At 38.6% G+C, this 21,047-nt stretch overlaps 2 protein-coding genes across 5 annotated transcripts in view; both read left to right on the top strand.

Moving 5' to 3' along the window:
* The first annotated feature begins 115 nt into the window (after positions 1 to 115).
* On the top strand, positions 116 to 15,289 carry ATXN3 (ataxin 3). Of its 3 annotated transcripts, none has more exons than XM_056347315.1 (11): positions 116 to 200; positions 3,735 to 3,899; positions 4,429 to 4,473; positions 5,832 to 5,917; positions 6,333 to 6,399; positions 8,800 to 8,887; positions 9,142 to 9,274; positions 10,384 to 10,559; positions 10,958 to 11,081; positions 11,833 to 11,921; positions 12,544 to 15,289. In XM_056347315.1, the coding sequence occupies exons 1-11, from the start codon at positions 177 to 179 to the stop codon at positions 12,636 to 12,638; spliced, it is 1,092 nt and encodes a 363-aa protein (XP_056203290.1). In that variant the 5' UTR covers positions 116 to 176; the 3' UTR covers positions 12,639 to 15,289. The 3 variants fall into 3 exon arrangements, with proteins under 3 accessions (XP_056203290.1, XP_056203291.1, XP_056203292.1); XM_056347316.1 differs by having other exon boundaries at positions 123 to 200; positions 3,739 to 3,899; XM_056347317.1 differs by lacking the exons at positions 3,735 to 3,899; positions 4,429 to 4,473 and having other exon boundaries at positions 162 to 200.
* A 3,634-nt stretch (positions 15,290 to 18,923) lies between these two features.
* The window catches only part of TRIP11 (thyroid hormone receptor interactor 11), a 34,330-nt gene continuing 32,206 nt past the window's right edge, over positions 18,924 to 21,047 (top strand). Inside the window, exon 1 of one of the 2 annotated variants that reach the window (XM_056347309.1) lies at positions 18,924 to 19,969. In XM_056347309.1, the coding sequence (XP_056203284.1) occupies positions 19,831 to 19,969 (139 nt within the window). In that variant the 5' untranslated portion in view covers positions 18,924 to 19,830. The remainder of the gene's footprint in view (positions 19,970 to 21,047) is intronic. The other variant, XM_056347310.1, reaches the window with a different exon arrangement.

Genomic DNA, 21,047 nt, shown 5'->3' with positions numbered 1-21,047 from the left:
CTCCTCGCCGGCAGGGGGCGCCGCCACGGCCACCAGCCCGCGCCACGGCCTCATCCGGGCGGCCAGCCCAGCCAGGGCCCTGCGCGGATTGGCTGCAGCCGGTCAGCGAGCAAGGGAGGGTTTGATTGGTTGGGGAGGTCACGTGAGGCGGGGGTTGCTGGCCGTTGACAATAAACATGGAGTCGATCTTCCATGAGCGGGTGAGTGAGGGACGGGGCGAGCTTCTGCTTCTTCTGGAGGCTGCCGGCCGGCCTGGGGGGGGGTTGTGCCGCTGGCTGGCTGGCCGGCCGGCCGGGTCAGGAGTGCTTTCTCTGAGGGGTGGCTGCTGTGTCTCCTGTCCCTGCGCTGGCACGGGGGCAGCCCGCGATACCCACGGGGTGCGCCTGGCCCCTGCGCAGCCGAGCCCGCTGCCCCTCCCCGGGCACCCGTCAGGTGGCAGGGTGAGGCGGCGGTGCGGTTTGCTCTGGCTCGGGAGAGCTGCGGCTCTCCCGCCCGGCGGTTCCAGAGGCCCGGCCCGGCTCGGCGAGGGAAGGAAATCTTACCGGAGATCAAAGAGAGTCAGGGCTGAGCCTCAGCGTTTCCTGTCGCACGGTGGCTGCCTCTCTTGGGCCTTTAGAAGTAGACCGTGCGTACAGGAAGGTGCAGGCTACAACTGCTTGTGTTTCTTAAGGGAGAGCTCGCATGGCTTGGAAGTGAGCATGAAGATGAGCAGCGGCAGGCAGGGGTGTCAGTGCTCTCGGACACATCACCTAGCCTGGCTTGGCTGGGGTTCTGTAAGGAGCAGGGAGAGGGAGAGCTGTTAAGGAAATCCTGATTTATGTACTGTGCCTCTGAGCTGAACAGAGTTTCCTTGTTTGGAGGACCAATGTGCCTATGACCTGCTGTGGTTTATCCGGGTTCCCAAATACAAGCTATTTATGTTTTCATGCTACTCAAATATAGTTGGTTGTTTTGATATATTTGCTAATGCTTCTGCACTGCTGTTAAGATTAACATTGGTTTTGTACACTGTTCTCATGTATAATGGTTTGTTTTCTTGGCAAATAAAGCAAAATAATTGTAACTTGATTTTAAAAACCAAAAAATTTACTGTTCTGAAACCCACAGAACCCGAGGAGTGTTCTTTCAAACTAGGTTTGGGTTGCAAAACTAGGCAAGCGTTGTTGTGTTAAGCAGCTGCTGTTCAGAAGAGGAGTATTGGATTTCAGCCATTACGGCCTCTGATACAGTGACCTTGAGTTCCAGTCTAAATTTTAAAATGAGTTCAAAACAAATGTACCTTACTGTTATCTGGCCTATCATATAATGAAATAATAAATTTTTAATGTCTAAGTTTCTTTCTGGTTAAATAACAAAACTGCTGACATTGACGTGACAGAGCATAATGCATTCAAAGTTATAAACGGATTGTAATTTGTAGTTCCTACAGGTTTTGGGCAAGTGGAGGGTACAGTCTTGGGCCTCTCACATATGAAATGTACACTGCTCCCTGGTTAAGTTAGTTATACAGTTACAAAGTTACACCTGTTTTAAATTGGAGTACCAAATATTTTTAGCTTGTTAAATTTTGAGTAGAGTAGTAACAATAACTGAACCTCTGGCTTCTTTCTTAAGGGATCATGCCACCCACCCACCACCCACCCTATCAAGCGTTGTCAAAATATTTCAAGTGCTGCACACACACTTGAATCTGCCCACCGTAGATGTTCCAATAAAAAGGCATGAAAAACATGGTATTCATAAAAGCAATTTAACAAACAAAGACCTAAGGAACATGGCATTTTAACAGGGGCGTGGTGGTAACAGAGAGTGGGTCTTAAGGAGCACATGTCTTAGAAGATGGTCTTTTCTTTGATAAGATACAGGTGGTGGAAAACATTGAAAGCAGGGCAACTGTTTTCATCAAAATAGGTTTCGACAAGGGGATTTTAGATTATGGAAATACACAATATTTTCTGGGGAAAAAATTGACGTTAATGTCTATTAAAAGCTGTAAGATCAGTTTTCTGCATTTTTCACTTAATATGTACTAATTTTGTGTATGAGCATTAAAGTTTCTTACTTTAAGATAAAACTGTACAAATACAGAAAGGTCCTTGTAGTGAAATTAAGATTTAAGCCTGCGATACAACTAATTTTCAAAGGTATTTTAATACCTCTTTGTTTCTAAATCAGTTTCATATAATTCTGGTGGAGAAACCTGTGATTCTTAAGCAGGTTCTTCTCTTATAGTTTTGTCATATGACCAGCAGCAGGGATGTGGTCCTGAAGGGACAGGAGCTGGTGTTTAGTCTTGAGTTTCTTGTGTGGGAAGGATGTGAACTGGGGATGGCTTCTGGATTCAGTTGAACCCTGGCTGTACAGCCAATCTAGCTTTAATAACTTGCTGCTCAGTTAAGTGATGAAGCCCTAGGAAGATTCTGTAATCTAGGGTTAAGTTTTTGAGGTTCCTGCTGTAAGGCAGATCATGGGAGACGTGTGCATATGATTTGTATGAGACTTTCAGGGAAGTTTAAAGAACGTTCCTTCAAGGCATGCTGCTGTATTCTTAGGTTCTGTGGATTTCCTGGGAGAGGGAGGTGCTCTTTATTTTTGTTGAGGAGTTTTAGTTTTGTTTTTAATAGAGTGCATGCATTTTAGCATTTTTAATGCAAATAAAAATGAGGACTGATTAAAACAAGAGGAAAGCAGGATTGTAAAGAAAGGTTGCTTTTCACAGGAAAGACTAATTGGCTTGGTTTTTTTTTTAACAAGGCAGTATTTTATTTGCACTTACGAAAATGTTGGAGCCTGACATGCATTCAGATTATATATTTTTTTTATTTATGCAACAAAATCATGACTGACATTGCAATTTTACTAGTTTTTAATTTGGGTTGACAGTCTAAAAATATTATATTGTACTTCCATTATTTCCAGTGTGCTGAATATGTAACAAAGTGACTGAAGTGTTTTCTGTTGAAATGGTTTATTAACAAAAAAATATTTTGATTAATATGCTAATTTCTTTTTTATGTTTTCTTGTCACCTCATCATTCTTACCAAGTTTTTAGAAGCAGTAGCATTAGCTTCTTTTACCTAGCTCCTATACGTAAATTTCACGTGGAGAATGAGCTTTACTGCTCCTCCAGTACCTAATCACTTTCTTGGCAATAGAAAAAATGGTTATAACCTGAACTGGGTGAGTAACCTGAAATGAAGGAAATACATTCTGAAAATGTGTATTTTAAATCTGTCCAAAGTCCTAATGGTTTACTTTTCTGTAGCTACATGTGGAGAGCATGTTGCTAATAGACACACTTGGCAGGGAAGAAAAGTATGAGAGAGCATCTGTTCCAGAAAACATTTGTTACTGGGAAGTACAGATCTAAACTGTTTCATTTCCGTGTGGTGGCGATTTGGAAGAGGACAGAATCCATTGTCCTGATGGCTGCAGGGTCCTTGTGTGATTTGGTCAGGCCACTGGGAATTTTTACAGTGTTTTCAAATGTAATATTTTTACATAAATTTCATTGAGGGAATAAAAGGTGGGGGGGAGGGCTGTTCACATCAAGTTGATGGGAGGGTTGTATTTTATGCCTTGCAGCATAACACATCTGAAGAATATATGGCATTCTGGGCGAGTGGGTAGGGCAGGAAGTTTGCCAGAATGAAATGGTTGAGTTGCTTTACAGAGTAAAACATTAACCTGATTTTTTGGTTGTCTTTGGTATTTTTGTCTCTTCCTATGTTAGCAAGAAGGCTCATTGTGTGCCCAGCACTGTCTGAATAATTTGCTACAAGGGGAATATTTTAGCCCTGTTGAGTTATCCTCTATTGCACAGCAGTTGGATGAGGAAGAAAGAATGAGAATGGCAGAGGGAGGAGTGTCTAGTGAAGAATATAGAACATTTTTACAGGTAAAATAATCTTAATTTGAGATTGCTTGGTATTTGCCTGAAATCTTGTGTAGAACAAATGTGTTCTTGCATAGCTAGAGGAGGTTTAATTCCCAGTGCTAAAACTTCATAAATTTATAGGCCTTTTAATTCACGTATCTTGAATCTGGCATTTTCAAATGTTACTAGTACAGCTTTACAACAATTCTACAAAAAGCTACACCATCTTTGTCTTACCGGTAGGAAGGTCAGACATGGTGAGGAGGAGGATCAGCAATTTGCTTTTTGGTTTTGTAAGCCAGTGGCAGAGACAGGAACAGAAGTTCCCATGCCTGTCTGTCTTTTAAGCACTGAGAATTTCTAATTTAAAGGTTTGAGTTTTTAATTAATAAACTTATTTAGGCATTGTAATCAGCCTTACAGACTAGGTCATGCTGAGTTGTTGCTTCAAGTATGTGCAGTTATACTTACTTTCAAAACTGAATTATTTCTGACCTTTTATGCTTACACCATTTTTCCCTTTTCTCCCTCCCAACTTCACACTGAGCAGCAGCCTTCTGTAAATATGGATGACAGTGGATTCTTCTCAATTCAAGTAAGCACAGCTTTATACTGACAGAAATTTTTTTATGCAGTATATTCTCTTATATAATTTAAATGGCATCAAGTTTTTTCATCTAGTTTCCTGTTTATAGGGTTAATGGGATTAAGTGCTGGACTTGCACATCTTCATTCTTTTTTCCATTAAGAGCAGTGACTTGCAGTTCTTCAGTTCATAGGCCCTTAAACACATAATAGCAGCATGGACTCCTGAACTGCAAAATGACACCTGCTGGCAATAAACTTGATTTCAAGTTGCTTCTCGTGGGCACTCCAGGTATAGATCTTGACTCCCATAGACTACTGGTGGAAAAGCAGAGTTGAGATTGTTTTCTCAAATTATAGACTGTAAAGCCCTTGGCAATGGTTACAGGGTTATCACAGTGGTCTGCAGAATGGAAAAAGCTGTGATTATCTCTGCATTACAGTTTTTATAACACACTCCAGACACTTTAGGGCTGGGGAGCTGGGGGTGGGGGTGGGGTTGGTGGTTGTTTTTTTTTTTAAGGACCATAATGGAAAAGTAATTAATAATAACTACTTAAACCAGAAAAAAAAAAGAAAAAAATGGTATTGGACACTGAATTGAGGCTTGTGTTTAGACTGGAGCTGTAGGCAATGCTTTGCACCTTTGACTGTCTTCTGAGCTTTCAGAGGTGCTTGTCAATGTTCCAGAATCCCTTGAGAGCTTCTTTTCTGTTTTTCTATTCAGTGAAAAACCATTAACAGATTGGCATTTCTTGTGTTCTTGTTTGTGCTGCTTCCATAGATGAAAAAAAATGCTTCCTCATATTCTTTTTTTGTCCTGTTATTGCTTTGCTCATTTGCTGCATAGTCAGCTTACTGAAAGGAAGATGAATTGTTAATTTAAATTTTTCTACAGCATTATTTCAGATGCTTTAAAGAGTTATTGTAAAAGAGTTTGTTCTAATATACCTGACTGATCCTGTGACAATCCAGTGGTGCAGAATTTCAATAGTTACTGTGGGGAAAGATGACATATTGGGGGGAGGGGAGGCAGAACAGTGTGTTGAGAGCAGAGAGAGAGAGATGACAACTTATGAAGTGTCTGTGGGAGGTGAAGTTACAGCTTTGTCTGGGGGAGTAAGCTTATTAACGCATCTCAGGTAAATTCTAGTTTTGCTACTTCCTCTTAGATATGGTATGTGTGTTATGTTTGTGTGTAGATTCATGACAGCTGCATTTTGAATAATGTGATTCCTAGGTTTCCTAGCAATGTCTTGAAATCGAAGTTTATGAAAACAACATAATTGTTTATAGCAGCTAAAATGGTTGCATTGCTTACATTTGATTTGACCGATTTGACTCATGAAAAGTGCTATTTTTTGACAGGTTATAAGCAATGCCTTGAAAGTTTGGGGTTTAGAACTAATCCTCTTCAACAGCCCAGAGTATCAGAGGCTTGGGATCGACCCTATGTAAGACTTTTTTTTTTTTTTCTTGGCAACCTTCTTTCATTTTACAGGAAAATAACACACTTAACCTATGGTTTAAATCATCCTTTAAAACTACTATTTCAAGCTCTGTTGCATTCTGATGTTATCTCCTCTGTCTTTACTTTTTTCTTTTTTGGGATGTATATGAGCATCTGCCCTCTGTGCCTTCATGATATCTCAGTATCTGTGGCATCACAGGTATACAGAGATTTCAGTAACATTGACAGCTTCCTAAATGTTATAAAAGCAGTATGAGTACTCTGTAACATGAACAGTTATGTTACTGAAATTTTTAATATAAGTTTAAATTAGTGGTAGCAAAGAACTTAAACATTAATATGCACTCAAATATTAGAGTATTTAATGTTATCTATACCTTTTGTTTTTCTTTTTACAGAAATGAAAAATCATTTATTTGTAATTATAAGGAACACTGGTTTACAGTTCGAAAGTTAGGAAAACAGGTGACACTGTCTTTCTTTATTTAAAAATTGACTTCACAATGGGGGTGGAAAAGTGGTTGCGAGTAGACCATGTGTTGGCCTTTTGCAAGCTTTTGCTGCGGTTTGCTTTAACAGTACCCCATATTAAAAAAAAATAATTAAAAAGTAAATGTTTGTTACATCACAAAAACTGCCTGACATTTTTTATGAATGTGAGCGTGGGGAAGGATCCTAGGATCAGTTCCTCAGTGAACTTGTCCTCTAGGGAGCTACAGCTCTGGTAGAGTCTGTGTGGTGTCTTAACTGTTCTTTCTTTTCTGCATGAAAAGTAGCAGAAAAATTGTAGGGGGTGGGTGTGGGGGTTGAGGGGGAAGGAGTCCTAGGCAAGGGTTAGGATCCCTATAGAATGCAAACTTTAATGCACTGAATTATTGATGTTGAAAAAAATAATTGTGTTTATTTAAATGGACAGTAGTTATAAGAGAAAGTTCAAATTTCAAATGTATTCATATTTATGATTGCTAGTATTTAAGAGTAACCATCAGGATAAGGTTGAGGAAAGTAAAAGAACAACTTCACACTGTTTTGGAAAACTTTCTCAAACAATTCTATTATAAGCAGGAAATAGCTACTAAAGGTAAGGGATGGCCATACAAGTGTATGGTACGTACATAATAACTCAGGTCATGTCCGTGTCCCTTGTAACATCAATGCAGTGTTCTATTTCGGTAGTCAATCATTGTTCTGAATCACACCGCATAAGCTTTTATACAACTTAAGCTGGTTTGGTGTTTGGATTTTTTGGGGGGCTTTTTTTGTCATAGAAAATGTTAATTAAATAAGCATTTAGATTCTACAGTAGTGGACAGGAGTCTTATTTATCTATTCGGTTCACTTTGCAAGTGGTAGCTACCTATGTTGTCATGCAGATGTAAAAAAAAAATTACAAAAAATTTACCTGTGAGTAAGCAAACTAAGCTCTACTCTTCTGCTTTATGTCTAAATGTTTACAGGCAATTTTTATATATTCGATATTAAAAAGGCTGAATGGTCTCTCTTAAAAGTATGGGAATGTTTCATATTATATATACAACCATGGTGGGTGGAATTTTGTGAGAGCACGTTCTAGCCCAAAATGTTCTAAGTTGAAGGGGCGGATGTCTTTTGCTTGTACATGTGGCTTGTAACCACTTGAAGACAAAACTAGGTGTCTTAACTAGAGAGTAATGAGAAAAGATAGGCAAAATGGTTGCCTCAGGTTTGACCTGCTCCTATTACAGTTAAAGCAAAATTAGTTTGCTTTTTTTTATAGAAGTTTTTTATAGAGAAAAAACTTTCCTCTTCTATATTCCCTTTTAAAAGTTTGTCAGTAATCTGTCCATCGTATTTGTTCACCTAACTGTTTATTCCCCACTCCTATGCTGTTGGTAGTCTTAGCCTTTCCTAGTGGCAAAGGGTGTTTTTGACAAATTGTGACAATGACAGAATGGTAGATAGTCACTTATCTGTAGTCCAGGTGAATTATAGTACGGGCCTGACCGCAAGTGTATGACTGCATATATTGAAGTTTGGGTACATAAATGCATTTTTGTAAGAATGAAGATAGAATTCTCCTTCTACTATTTGAAATGGTGCTTCTTGGTTAAAATTGGATATTATTGAATGAGTATGGTATAAAAAATGTTCTTCAGATTGATTGCAATATATGAGGGGTTTTAAAGGTAGAATATTTTGTTGTCCATGTTGATTATATCTAGAAGTACTATAAATAACTAGTTGCCTTATTCAGGGAACTAGAAATGATCTGTGTATATTTATCTCAAGCATCCCCTATTGTAATATGCTGTACTGTCAGCATATTAAATTTGAGTTCGTGTTTAGTAATTTTTTGTATTTAAAAATTGTATCAGAGAAGTAAACAATAGTTTTCAGCATCACCAGCTAGTAAAGGCAGAATGTTTAATGAAGTATTTTATGGAAATAATTCAACTTCTGTTTCCTTTATCTATTAACTTGTTAAGATACAGCATTAACTTATGGAAGGTTTCTTCCTTCATTCGTCTCTGAACAGATTTAAAAGTAGGATTAAGCAGAATTTTAGAATGATGTCTGAAATAATTCTTCTACCATTATATTTTAGTTTACCTGTTTTAATCTGTTTGCCTGGTACCAGTGTTCAGTAATGGGAGAGAGCGTGCAGTGATTTCCCCAACTCAGGTTTCCTGTTAGCTGAAGAGTATTTGAAGGGTTGCCTTTACCAGAATAGGTTTTGTGCTTCAAAAGACTTTTAATTTGATAGTTTATGTTACTAGATTTATTCAGATATTCCATTATAGAAAATAACCACAATGTACAGAAATGGATTACCAAGTAATCTTTATGCTAATTTGTTCTCTCAAACCTTTTTTTTCTTAATTACAGTGGTTTAACTTGAACTCTCTCTTGATGGGTCCAGAACTAATATCAGATACATATCTTGCACTTTTCTTGGCTCAGTTACAACAGGAAGGTAATAGTAACTTGCAGATGTTAAATCTCATTAAATGAAAGTAGGTAATGATCATTATTTATTAGAACTTATGTATTCAGTTAACTACCCGTAGTTTTATGATTGAAATAGTGAAATAACCCAAGTCCTTATAATAAAAGGTAGAGCCTTACATTGTAATAAATTGCACATCATTGTGTTCCATATAGTGTGCGTTTTTTAGAGTGTTTATGCATGCACCTTAATGCTATATACTTATGATTTATTTTTCTCAGGTTATTCCATATTTGTAGTAAAAGGTGACCTGCCAGACTGTGAGGCTGATCAGCTGTTGCAGATGATTCGGGTACAGCAGATGCAGCGACCAAAACTAATTGGAGAAGAGACAGCCCAGCCAAGAGATCAGAGGTAAGCTAAATAGAGACTTGATTTTAATAATATTCAGTATGATTGGTTTCCACGATTAATGCCTACATGGAAACAACCCTCTTAAGAAGTAATTAGAGGTACCTTCAGTTCAATATGCTTATTACTGCTGCACACAGTAAAAGCAAGTTGGTAGAACACAAATGGTGTATTTTAAGTGGGAAAAAGCTATGTTAATAAGGATTTAGCTTTCCATGTGCCTAAGTGTTGTATAGTGCACATTTTTAACTTCTTGATTACAGCATTTTTCCAAATACAGTAAAATGGGTTATCAAACCTTAACAAACTATGGTTAATAGTAATCAACCTATAATTAAGACTGGCTTGTGCATTTTGTCACAAGTAAAGAATGAGAAATGCCTATCTGAATTTGATATCGTATAAATCATACAGCATTCTCTCTCGCAATAATTCCACTGTAAATGTTGTGGTACTGCTCTGTTGTGGTGCATACTGCTAATATAAAACATCCTTGAAAGCATATAAAGTAGAACTTCTGCAATAATTTTATTACATATTCATAGTGAATAAATTGCATACTGATAAAAAGGCTTAAGGCTTTTCAGAGGAATTAAGTCATTATCTTTACAAAGTGGAAGAAATAATAAACTGGTTGTTGTTAATTGATGGAATAAAAACAAGATACTTGGCAATAACATGGAAAGTGTGTATACTTCACAGAGGATGTGTTCTCCTAGTGTGGTCATCAAAGCTTCCTGAGGGGACCAGATGCACTGTTCTCTGCTGATGTAACTGTTTAAATAGCAATAAGTTTGAATAACATGCGTTAGTGCTTTTTGTTGGCTTATGTTTTTGAAGTTTTTCCTATGGAATAGGTTCTTCTCAACATGTGCATGCATTTGGAATTGCAGTATTTTCATTTTTACAGCTGCAAGCTGTTCACAGCCCTTTTAAGCTTTTTCATGTAGAAATGAAAATACTTGTTTATGTAACAATTTTCACAATATAAATGTTTTTTTCCAAAGTTAAAAAAAAAGTGGAGTTAAATCAGAAAAAAATCCTTTCAATCTCACAGTGAAAGTTAATGTCATTTCTGTTTGAGTTCTGCTATAAATATGTCCATTTCACAGGCTACCCAGAAGTGATGTGGACCAAGCAATAGAAGTTAACCATCCCTTTGATGGAACAGGCATGTTAGATGAAGATGAGGAGAATTTTCAGAGAGCCCTGGCTCTAAGCAGGCAGGAAATTGATATGGAAGATGAAGAAGCTGATCTTCGCAGAGCCATCCAACTCAGCATGCAAGGTGCAGTGCTCATACAAATTTCATGTACAGTGTTCATGTTGCTTATGCTTTAGGTGACTACTGCAGTCGGTTTCAGTCAGCCACTTTTTTGAGCATGCATCAAGCTCTCTGAGAAGACTGGCTTTAAAGCACAGAAGGAAAACCCAGAATTACCTGTAGCTCTCCTTTCTACCTTCTGAAGAGTTGTAACTTTCATGTTAGCATTGATCTTTAGGGAGCAAGAACAAATTGGCAAAGGGTGGCAGGAGGGAAGGGGAGGAGAGACAGTATCAAGTGAAGTTAGCCTAGGTGCTTATTTCTCCAACAAGTCTCTTTCTACCTCTCAAGTTTGAAAACATTTTCTTAAACTATATTTCATTTTACTGTAGTTAGTAGGATATGGCATGTTCTGGTTTTAGGTAGTCGTCGAAGTGAGTTCTCAGACTCTTTACCACAGAATGTTCTTCAGTCACCTCACACCAGTCAGACTGACTCCCTTTCTTCAGAAGAATTGCGAAGGAGACGGCAAGCATATTTTGAAAAGTAAAGTAGTTTATAAAAAACTGCATGTGGAAGTACATGTTGTTATTTTTCAGTGTTTTTTGGGTGTGGATGAGTTTCTGAATTGAGGTACAGCTTAACTTCTTTAATGTTTTCCTAACAGTACCTGAATTTTGCTATTCCCAGGTGGTTCCTATGAAGAACAGAAACCTGTAAATAAGAGGGGATCTGTTAGTAGTGCAACATCAGTCTTGTGAAGAAAGAAAACATACATGTTATAGAAGTATTTTAAATGAAATCCTGTAAATTTCTGTAATTGTCTTCCTGAAGAAAAGTACTTCTAAGACTTTGCTTCTGCTAATGATGCCTCTAGTGTGCATCACATGAAAGTATTCTAGATGATATTTTATGTTGTTCTGGAGTACCTTCTTGATACATAGTTGGGCTATTGTTGTAGCTTTTCCTTATCTCTGCCTCCTAGAAATGGACGAGATAAAGACCAGGGTGAAATGCTATGGATGAGAGGAGTTAGACTTTGCATGAGAGATGAAGAATGCAGAACATCCAGATACTGTGAAAACAGTGATGTTGGCTTGGAGTATAATGTTGGGAAGATAGGTGTCTGAAAGTTAGCAGGGTGAGACGATTGAAGAGATTTTTAGCTGCAGCAGTGTTAGTTGAACCAAACAGCTGCTAATTCTCAGTCTTGGCCTTCTTTACAATGCAGTAGACTCGATTACAGGTTTTGTGTTGATGTTAATCTTATTCTCTTATAAATTTGTAACACTTTCAGGCAGCAACAACAGCTACAGCAGCAAGATCAGGCCCTGACCTTATATGATAAGCCAACTCTAAGCTCAAGCACTCCAGAAGCTGACCCAGGTATCTTTTTTTAAACGTATTTCCAACACTGAAATTTTTATGTCTTTTTCACTTTTGTGTTGCGCTGTTTCCTAGCTTTCCTTACCTGCCTACTTCCTCACTCCAGCAGCCATTCAAACTATGTAGTGAAGGAAAGGATCGCTTTGTTGAAAAGCCTGCTATGCTTTGAATGTCAATATCCTGTTTCAAAGTGGACAGCATTACTGTTAGACCATTTGAGTTCTGGCTTTGCCTTTTTTTGTTTTGTTTGGCTTGAGCATTACAAATTGCAATCTGATAGGATTTGTGCCAATAATTTGTTTTCTAAATGATTCTTAAACTTGTATGACAGTGTAATAAACTTGGAGTAATATCTGACAAATTACTGGAACCAGTTTTCAGTAGAATGTAAGTGTGTAGTATTGGGCACTGGTGACCCAAAATTAATGTGTTTCTTGTTACAGAGCCACCATTGTGGAGGGAAAGCTAAGTGCAAAATGTTCAGTGATTTTTAAAAACAAAACCAATTTTGGGAGTGGTGGAAACACGTGGGTGTGGGCAGAAGGAACAAAAAAAAATTTAACTGCAGCTGAGAACTAGCTCTGTGTATTTATTACAACTGAAATGCATTTATTTTCTTTAGGAGGTGATATGAGTGAAGAAGACATGCTTCAAGCAGCTATGAATATGTCTCTGGAGTCTGTTAGAAACCACTTGAATAAAGAAGAGGAGAAATGACATAACTTTTGTTTTCCCTATTATTGTCAAAACACTATGTCTCCATTATAATATTACTGTGTGGATGTTGCACAAGCAGGGTTCATTTCAGAGTTCTGGAAGCAGGAATGAAAGGGGGGCTGGAGGTCAGAGTTAGAGGGCGTCTGCAAATACAAAAAGATTGCACTAATTTAGAAAACTGTAGCACTCCTACTACAAAACATCTGTTCACAAGAGTAGCTGTTATTAAAATTACTTAAACTATTCACATGAACAAAGTTAGACATGTGTAGCAGCTGTAATTTTTGTTTAAAAGCAAGTTTAAATTGAAGAATCCTATTGAAAATACAAAAGGTTCTGAAAACCAGCATCAACCAATTTCCTTCACTACTAATGGGAAAACAGAAGTAGTAAGTTGTACTCATGACTAAGTTCTTTATAAGATATCTCTTAAAATGGGAAAAATAATAAATTTCTGTTTATCTTAGGTAATTTATTCTGTGAATGTTTATTATGAATGACTTAATATCAACTTTTTGATCCTGGTGTCCACTTTTGAAATGACCCATTCTACAGGAGAAACATGAATCCATAAATTTCGTACTTTACAATTCAAGATAAAATCTTTGTTATATTCTTTATTATGATGTTACTCCTGCATCTTTCAGTGACTTCTGACGTTCTGTCGCTTTCTGGTATCACTTTAGTTCCAGCTGTAAAATTTGCAGATCCATGTTTAAAGTAGGATTTTTGCATTGCCCTATTTCTTGGCAGATAACTTGCCTTCTTTGGTTTGGTGTTTTGGTTTTGTTTTCTTATGCTTTTTCTAGTTATGCCACTGTCTTTACTACAAAAGTAGCATGTAATCAGTTGGGTTAAACAGGTTTTCTACCTCTTTTGGAATCTTTCCTCTTCAAGCTCAACCCTTCATTCTGGCGTTTCAGTATGAAAGAGCTGTAACTGAGTCTAGGAGAAAGGAGGAGGGGATTTAGGTGCCATAAAGTCAGTGCCACACATGTAAGGTGCATTCCTCCAGTCTGAAATGACCCCTGTGCAAGTAGTTCTTTTAAGAATGAATATTTATGTCTGTGTGGATTTTTTTCTGAAATGTTTTTTATGAGTGTCTGTCAGAATGTTGCAGCTTTTTCAGGAATGGCCTTTATTCATGCACCTTACAAATTTTTACCATGCTGTTTCTGATCTTGAGAAAAATTGAGGAGCAAAATATGTGAGATAGCATATGCTGTTGGTTGGAAGACATTTGCTTTGATACCCAGGATGAATGTGTAACAGGGTGACCAAACCTGACTTTCAACTTCATTGCAACAATTGAGATATGTTTCATTTTCCTAAATGGTGCTTGAAATACAAATTCTGTTTACATATAAATTATATGGAAATACATTGTAGATAAGAGTATGTAAGCTGTAGTCCACTTAATGCGTTAACAGCACAGGCATTCTAAGAATCTTTTGAAGATAACCCCAAATTACTTTATCAAAAAATTCTAAAGTTATATCATTGCACAATAGTAACATTTACTTAAAATTAGTATGAAATGAATGGTAGCTAGATGGAAATATACATTCAGCATCAAGTAGTACTGTATGTGAAAGGGCTCTCACCTCTCAGTAAAGATTTGTTTACAGCAATGTTTTCTTGATAGCTTATTATATTATACATAATTGGGCTAAATTCTGTTCTCCTTACCTGTGTGTTGAATTTCCATCAATGTCGCCAGAAACACTGGTCTGTGTGAGACAACATGGATTTTGACATAAGACATGACTTTTTAATAACTGATTTTAAATTTTGTCTTTTTAAAATAATCTGTCCTGCACATTATAATTAATATCTGTAATGTCTCAAATTAATACAGCTATACAATGGCTTTAAAAGTCCATGTGTGCATATGCCATTTTGAAATGCTGTATTTTTCAGGATGCAAATTTCTGCTTTCAGTTTAAATGAAACTGAGAACAGGAAAGGAATCTCTAAAGCACTGAATTATTTCTTTGCTCATCTGTACATTATCCACAGCTTTAATTTCCCTTCTTTTGTTGTGCCATAAACTACTTCTGAAATCAGACTCTCATTTTTATACATAGTTATAAGCTGGCAATTTGATACCAGTACTTGGAACTTGGACCTTTTATCCTCTATTATGAGAATATAATAAAAATGTATTATTTCTAGAGCTATATAGTGTAGCAGCCCTGTATTAAAAAGAAATCTAAGCCCCTTGAATTGCATTAACTGTAACCCATGACAATTATGTGCTTTTGTAATCACTAAAGCATGGAGGTTTGCATTTGAACTTTCATGTCATTTTACTTCATCACCCAAGTGTTTTAATATGTAGGGAATATTAAGTAACAGTGCCTGAAAAGCACAACTGCGTCAGTCATTACAGGGCTAACCACATTACTTTCTGTGTAGCAACATTGTTGCACTAGAAATACCAGTTTGATTTTCAGAGGAATGTCAAGTTTAATGAAGCAGGAGTATCTGCCTAGTCAAGCAGTTAAGAGATAGCAATTTAAGCTATGTATGTTAATTGCACCAAAGGAAAGGACTAATAGTAATTGCTGACAGTGCATATTTTATAACCCAGACCTAAAGTTCAAAATGTGTGGACCTGCCAAGAACCTGTCAATAAAAAGCTGATCTCATTTTTTGGTGTGCATTCTTTCAGTGATAAACAGTTCTCAATGTGGCTGAACTATGCTCATAAGGCATTTACTAATTTAGAGCCTCTTTCTAGTGTTATCTCTATTATTGCAGTGTTATCTCTATTGTTCTGTCAGACTGAAGGCTTTTTCCCCACGTTGTAACTTTAGAACAAAGTCCATGGTAAAGGAGCAGAAATTGATAATTTTTTTTTATTACAGTGTGATATTAGAGGGGATTTCAGACTTCATTCATCCAACAGATCTTTACAGTCTTCCTCACAGTGAACAGTTTGTGTGATGCAGTTTGTGGTTTTCTGCATATAGAAATGAAAGGGGTAGGGGGAATGAGTGATAATTACACTAAACATCTTCCAAAATTAGTTCTGTAAGTATAATTCTGTAAACTGCTTTCATGGTCTTGTAATGAGGGCAGGAGGAAAAAGTGTTGTAACGCAGTCATGCTTGAATGCAATTCCTGTTGGGCACCGCAGGTATAAATATAAGCTATTTAAATGCTCATGTTTTCCTGGGTTTGAAACTAACCTGATAGAATACTGGCTTATTCCCACATTTGGTGTCCTTGTGGCCTTGAAACAACTTCAAGTTTAAATGTAATTATCAGCTAAGGTACTCTTACTATTTTTCATACTTCGTTACTTTGCAGGCTACTTAAAAATAACCAATGCAAAGTTAAATCTCAAATGTGTTTTAATGTTGGACTATTGCTTCTATTGCAAGTCTATAAAATGGGAAGTTTAAAATTGCTTCTGCACATGTCTAGTAATTTTATTTCTGTATCTCAGAAAAACATTGTCATTTGCAAGTTGCTTTATTAAAAACTGACAACAGGGTTTTAAAAATTACCAAGAACATGTTACAGTTCTGAGATACCTGAATTTTTCTAGGATTTAGTTATTGTTTCAAATAATGATGGAGATGTACAAATGGTGGCCTTTTTACTGAGAAATATTGTGGGGAATGAGATTGGAGAACTCTAGAAATTGGACTTACAAAGAAGTATTGTACAATTCATGTTATCAGCATATACTTTTAAAGGAGGAATCTAAGGAAAAGAAAATTGAAGTGGAAACTTCTTTTAAGGGCTAAGATATGAAATTATGTTGCTCACTTGGTATGCTATTACTGTCTTGCATAAAACAAACAACACATGGGAAATCTTTACTAACTCACAAATCACGTAAGAAAGAGTCTTAACAGGTTAATTTATACGTACCCATTCCCCATGTACACATGATCAGTTGTTCAAGTAAGAATAATACTTAGTACATTTTAACTGCCACAGTCCAATTCTTCAGTTTCAGATTAGTAGCTTCTTTGTGTTGTATCCAGGTTTGCATCTTAAAAGCATGACCTGTTTTACAATAAACTTTTTTAATTTGCAAACACACGTTTTGCCTTTTTCACATTCCAGATGTGGAGGGAATGCTTTAGTATTTAATCTGCTGTAGTCACCTGCTTCCCCAATTACAGTACTTCAGAATGTTAAAAGTATGTGTGACTTTTCAACTTTTACCAAATCAAAATACTTTTCTTAGAAAAGAAAATAATTGATACTACTACACTTTTTTTTTTTTTTTTTTTTTTTTGAAACACACCGCCCACTCACCCCACTATAGCCACCGTGTGAATTCAGGAAGGGAAACATAAAAGGGTTTGGACAGAAAGGGTTGTAATATTTAAATGAAACTGCACAAAAAAAAAAAAAAAAGGAAAAAACTTTGATATTGTCTTTAAAGCATGCAAGCATTGATAAAATTTTATTTTTTGCTACATGAAACCCCATGTGTAGAAAACGGTGTAGAGTTAGGACTTTTAAGGGAATAATTTTTTTCATCTCCTGCTTAATAGTTACGTATTTTCGAAATAATTTTTAGTAACAGATTTTTCATCTTGAGACTGCTCTCATTATGTCTGGCTCTGGATTCCGATACAATTTTTGTCTATTTTGTGTATATGAAGCATATAATACTAAAGAGATTAAAAAAGATAAGAAAGCTGAAATGCTTTGTCCTTGTTTTGACTTGAAAATGGCAGTGCTGTTTGATATTTTGAAAATGCTCTCCAAATAGGCATGAATATATATATGGATGTATTTGATATCACTTTTTTAAATAAATATGATTATAGCTTCAGATGTTTCTCTTGACCTAAATATTTGCATATGTGCTTTCTCTTATATGTGGATTGGGCACAGAATCATCAAACATTAAAATCTCATCTTTGATATTCATGGGCTTTGCACGAGATGTTGTGTATACACATTAGTGGGGGTAACTTTATGTTGCTCATAACTGACATTTCATCACCTCTGATGTCTTTTCATCTGTTGATACTCCAAAATTTATGTAAAGACATTCCCGTTAAGAAGAAAGTTGGTGCTGGTTTTAGTTATGCTACATCTTTAAAAAGTGTATGCTTCCTAATTTTAAAATAAGCTGACGTTTCCTGTTTTGCTACCAGAATGCACATTCTTTTTGTGACACAATGCACTGGTTTTGTAGCTTAGTCAATCCACAGAGCATCCTGGATGATTTCTGTGTACCTTTATCAACAGCAGATGAAGCCAGTCAGCTAAAAAAACTTAGTTGCAATGCTAAATAGCCAGTTTCTAGTTTTTCAAGAGTAGCAACGAACAAAAGTAGGGGGAGAACAGTCCTCTGTGGTACTTCATTGACTTCTTGCCTTACTTGGCATTATAAAATGAACCGCAATAAGAGACATTTTTATCATCTCTCTGTGTTGTTTAAAAGTCTAGAGGACATCCCTGATCTTACTTGAAAAATTTTAGAAGACTGTTTCCCATAAAAATTAATTAGCCGAACAGTATTGGAAAAGATGACCTTTTATTTCTTGTGGACCCACATTTTCTGTTAAAACAATCTGTTACAGTGTGTTTTGAGCATTGTAAAATTTTAATCTCCATTAAACCTAGTATTTTAAATTAACAAAGCCGATTAAAATACATGTTTGTTTCATGCACTAATACTTCTTACAGTTCTGGTGTATGTTTGTTTTTTGAGCTAGAAATGGATTTGAAGTAGTATGTGATGTTTTCATTATGGATAATTGTAAGGGTGTGAAGTACATTATTGAATTTAAAATTTGGTAATGTATAAACTTGATGGAAGAAGTGTTCACTGAAGAAGAGGAAAAGAAACCTTTATTAGAAAACTGTTGAACCTGACAGCTATTTTGGTTACTTTTTAACTTTTAAATTCCTGGACCACATACTATGCCCAACATCTGAGTGACAGTGGACAGTAAAGCTGAGGAGGTAACCCAGTATTGCAGGCCAGCTACGAACCCTTCGCAAAGGCTCTGCAAGCTACTGTTTGGGAAGCAACAAGCAGGTTTTTCCATAGCCTTATGGTAATATTTGTCAGCTTGTAACTCCAGAACCTGTGTTTTGTGCCTGCTGCATTCTCAGCTCCTCCCTAAAGATGTTAAGATTTCACCAGTGAAATGCTCTTTCTTCTCAGCTTTTTATTATTTTTGTTTACAATCACATTTTACTAGTGATGTGGTGGTTTAATTATTGTTTTTATGTAGTTCTCTATTATTTTTTGTAAAATTATTTTAGGTAGTTATTGCTAAATTTTACTAGCAATGATCCAGCTGCCCTCTATTTCCAATATAGGCAGTATCTTGTATCAGTATTGTCCTTACTGTTTTAATACTGCATTTTTGTAACAGTGCAGCACTCCTTATAGTCCCTAACAATACCAAATACCTCATTCGATCGAAACCAAAAGGAACTCTGAATCGGGCCAGTGCTGGGGTTGTGGCTGGAAATCCAACCAAGCATCCACTGGACCTACACCCAAGGCACAAGGAGCCTGGCGTTTCAGGAACCTGCCTATTTTTGTAAGAACAGGTATGGGAGTCGCGAAGGCTGCTGGGCACCGCGCTTCGGCCGTGCCACCGACACCGCGGGCCGGCCCCGCGCTCAGGGCTGCCCCGCTCCGCCCGGGCACAGGCCGAGGTGGCTCCGTGTTCGCCTCCGGCACACCGGCCGTGCCCGATGACCAGGTGGGCCCAGCGACAGCAGCTCTAATTCAACCACGCACCGGGGTTTTGGTTTTGTTCCTCTTGACAGAAAGCACGTTTCAAAGCCACGCTTCCCGGGCTTCCCTGCCCCGGCCGGCGCCATTAACATCCCGGCACCCCGCGCGCGGCCCCGCCGGTATCGCGGCGTCCTCCGCTGCCACGTCACGGGCGCCGCGGAGGCGCTCTAGCCGGCTGCGGCTGCCGGGCGATGGTGTTTCTGGGGGCGGTGTCATGGCGGCCGTCGAGGTGGCAGAGGCTGGAGCCTGCGGGAGGAGCCGCTGAGCCGGGTCGTGCCGGGGGGATGCGCGCGGCGCTGGGGTCGCCGAGGCCGGCCTGCTGAGCCCGCAGAAGAAGCCTTCACCCTCCCCGGAGAGGAGCAGGAAGGAGGAGGCGGCGGCCGTGCCCCTTCGCCGGCGGGAGCCAGCAGCCAGCTGCGGGGCCGTGTGAGGCCCGGAGCCCTCTGAGCGGCGGCGATGGCGTCCTGGTTGGGCGGGCTGGGCTCGGGGCTGGGCCAGTCCCTGGGGCAGGTGGGGGGCAGCCTGTCTTCGCTCACCGGCCAGATCTCCAGCTTCACCAAGGACATCCTGCTCGAGGGCGCCGAGGAAGTGGGCGGTGAGGGGCTGAGGCGCCGGGACGGGCGGGTGCTTGCCGGGGCTGGCCGTTCGCTTCGTACCTGCTAGGGCAGGCCTGGTGTGGTGAGGGAGCCAGGGAGCCCTCGCTCCGGCCGCCGGTTTCCTCGGGGGCGGGCAGCGGCGGGGCTGCGCTGCCTGCACCTGCCGGCCGGCCGGCGGGGAGCGGAGGGGCCCGCGGCCTGGTCCCGCCCGGGGGGCTGCGGCCCTTCCCGGCCTTGTTTTCCGTCCTGCGCCGCCCCCCTGACCTCAGGGTCTGGAGAATAAACAAACGTATTCCCAGGCTATAATAGCAGAGGTGAACCTGTTCCGGGTGTATTATTCGGAAATTTCTGAACTGCGTGAGGTGCTGTTTGTCGGTAACAGCGCGCACACAGTGCTGTGCTGCCACTCTGCTTAGTGCATCAAAACCCGCGTTTGATCAGCTGCTTTTAGAGTGGGTTCCTAAAACCCCGGAGGTGGAGGAGTGCAGATGTTTTTTTGCCACTAGTGTGATCTAAGTCTGACGTGTCACACAGGTAAAGGTCCAGTGTTTCTGATGTTTTTGTTATTTGCATTTCAGCTGGACCCAGAGAAACCCATCTAGTTCTACTGTTCTGTAGCCAAATAGGAGAACATGGCCCTTGTTTTTATAGAGATTAGAAGCTAGGATGTTTTAAATACAGAACAGAGAGTTGAAACGAAAAAGTTGAGATATCGGAGTAAGACATTGAATAAAGTAAATTTGTTGTAGACTATAATTTCATATTTTTAGTAATGCCTTTGTTATGAGTTTTTCAATAAACATTTGAATTTTCTAGTAAAACAATTACCACTAATATTTTTACCATTGTGAAACTAAGTTCTTGAAAAAAAATGTGCATTCTCATAACATTGTTAAGAATAGCAATCACAAAGAACAACTAAGACTTCTGAATACTCAAATGTGAAATTAAACAATTTACATTGTTTGCAACTTCACACCTATGAAGCATTGTGACAGTATTGTATGCATCTTGTTGGCAAGCTGATACTACTGGTCTCACATGGATGGGTTTTTTGGTAGACAGGTACAACAATGC

The sequence above is a fragment of the Falco biarmicus genome, chromosome 7 (genome assembly GCF_023638135.1).
Source record: "Falco biarmicus isolate bFalBia1 chromosome 7, bFalBia1.pri, whole genome shotgun sequence".
NCBI lineage: Eukaryota > Metazoa > Chordata > Aves > Falconiformes > Falconidae > Falco > Falco biarmicus.
Note: the sequence above shows the minus strand (reverse complement) of the source record. Positions and strands in the feature narration are given on the sequence as shown.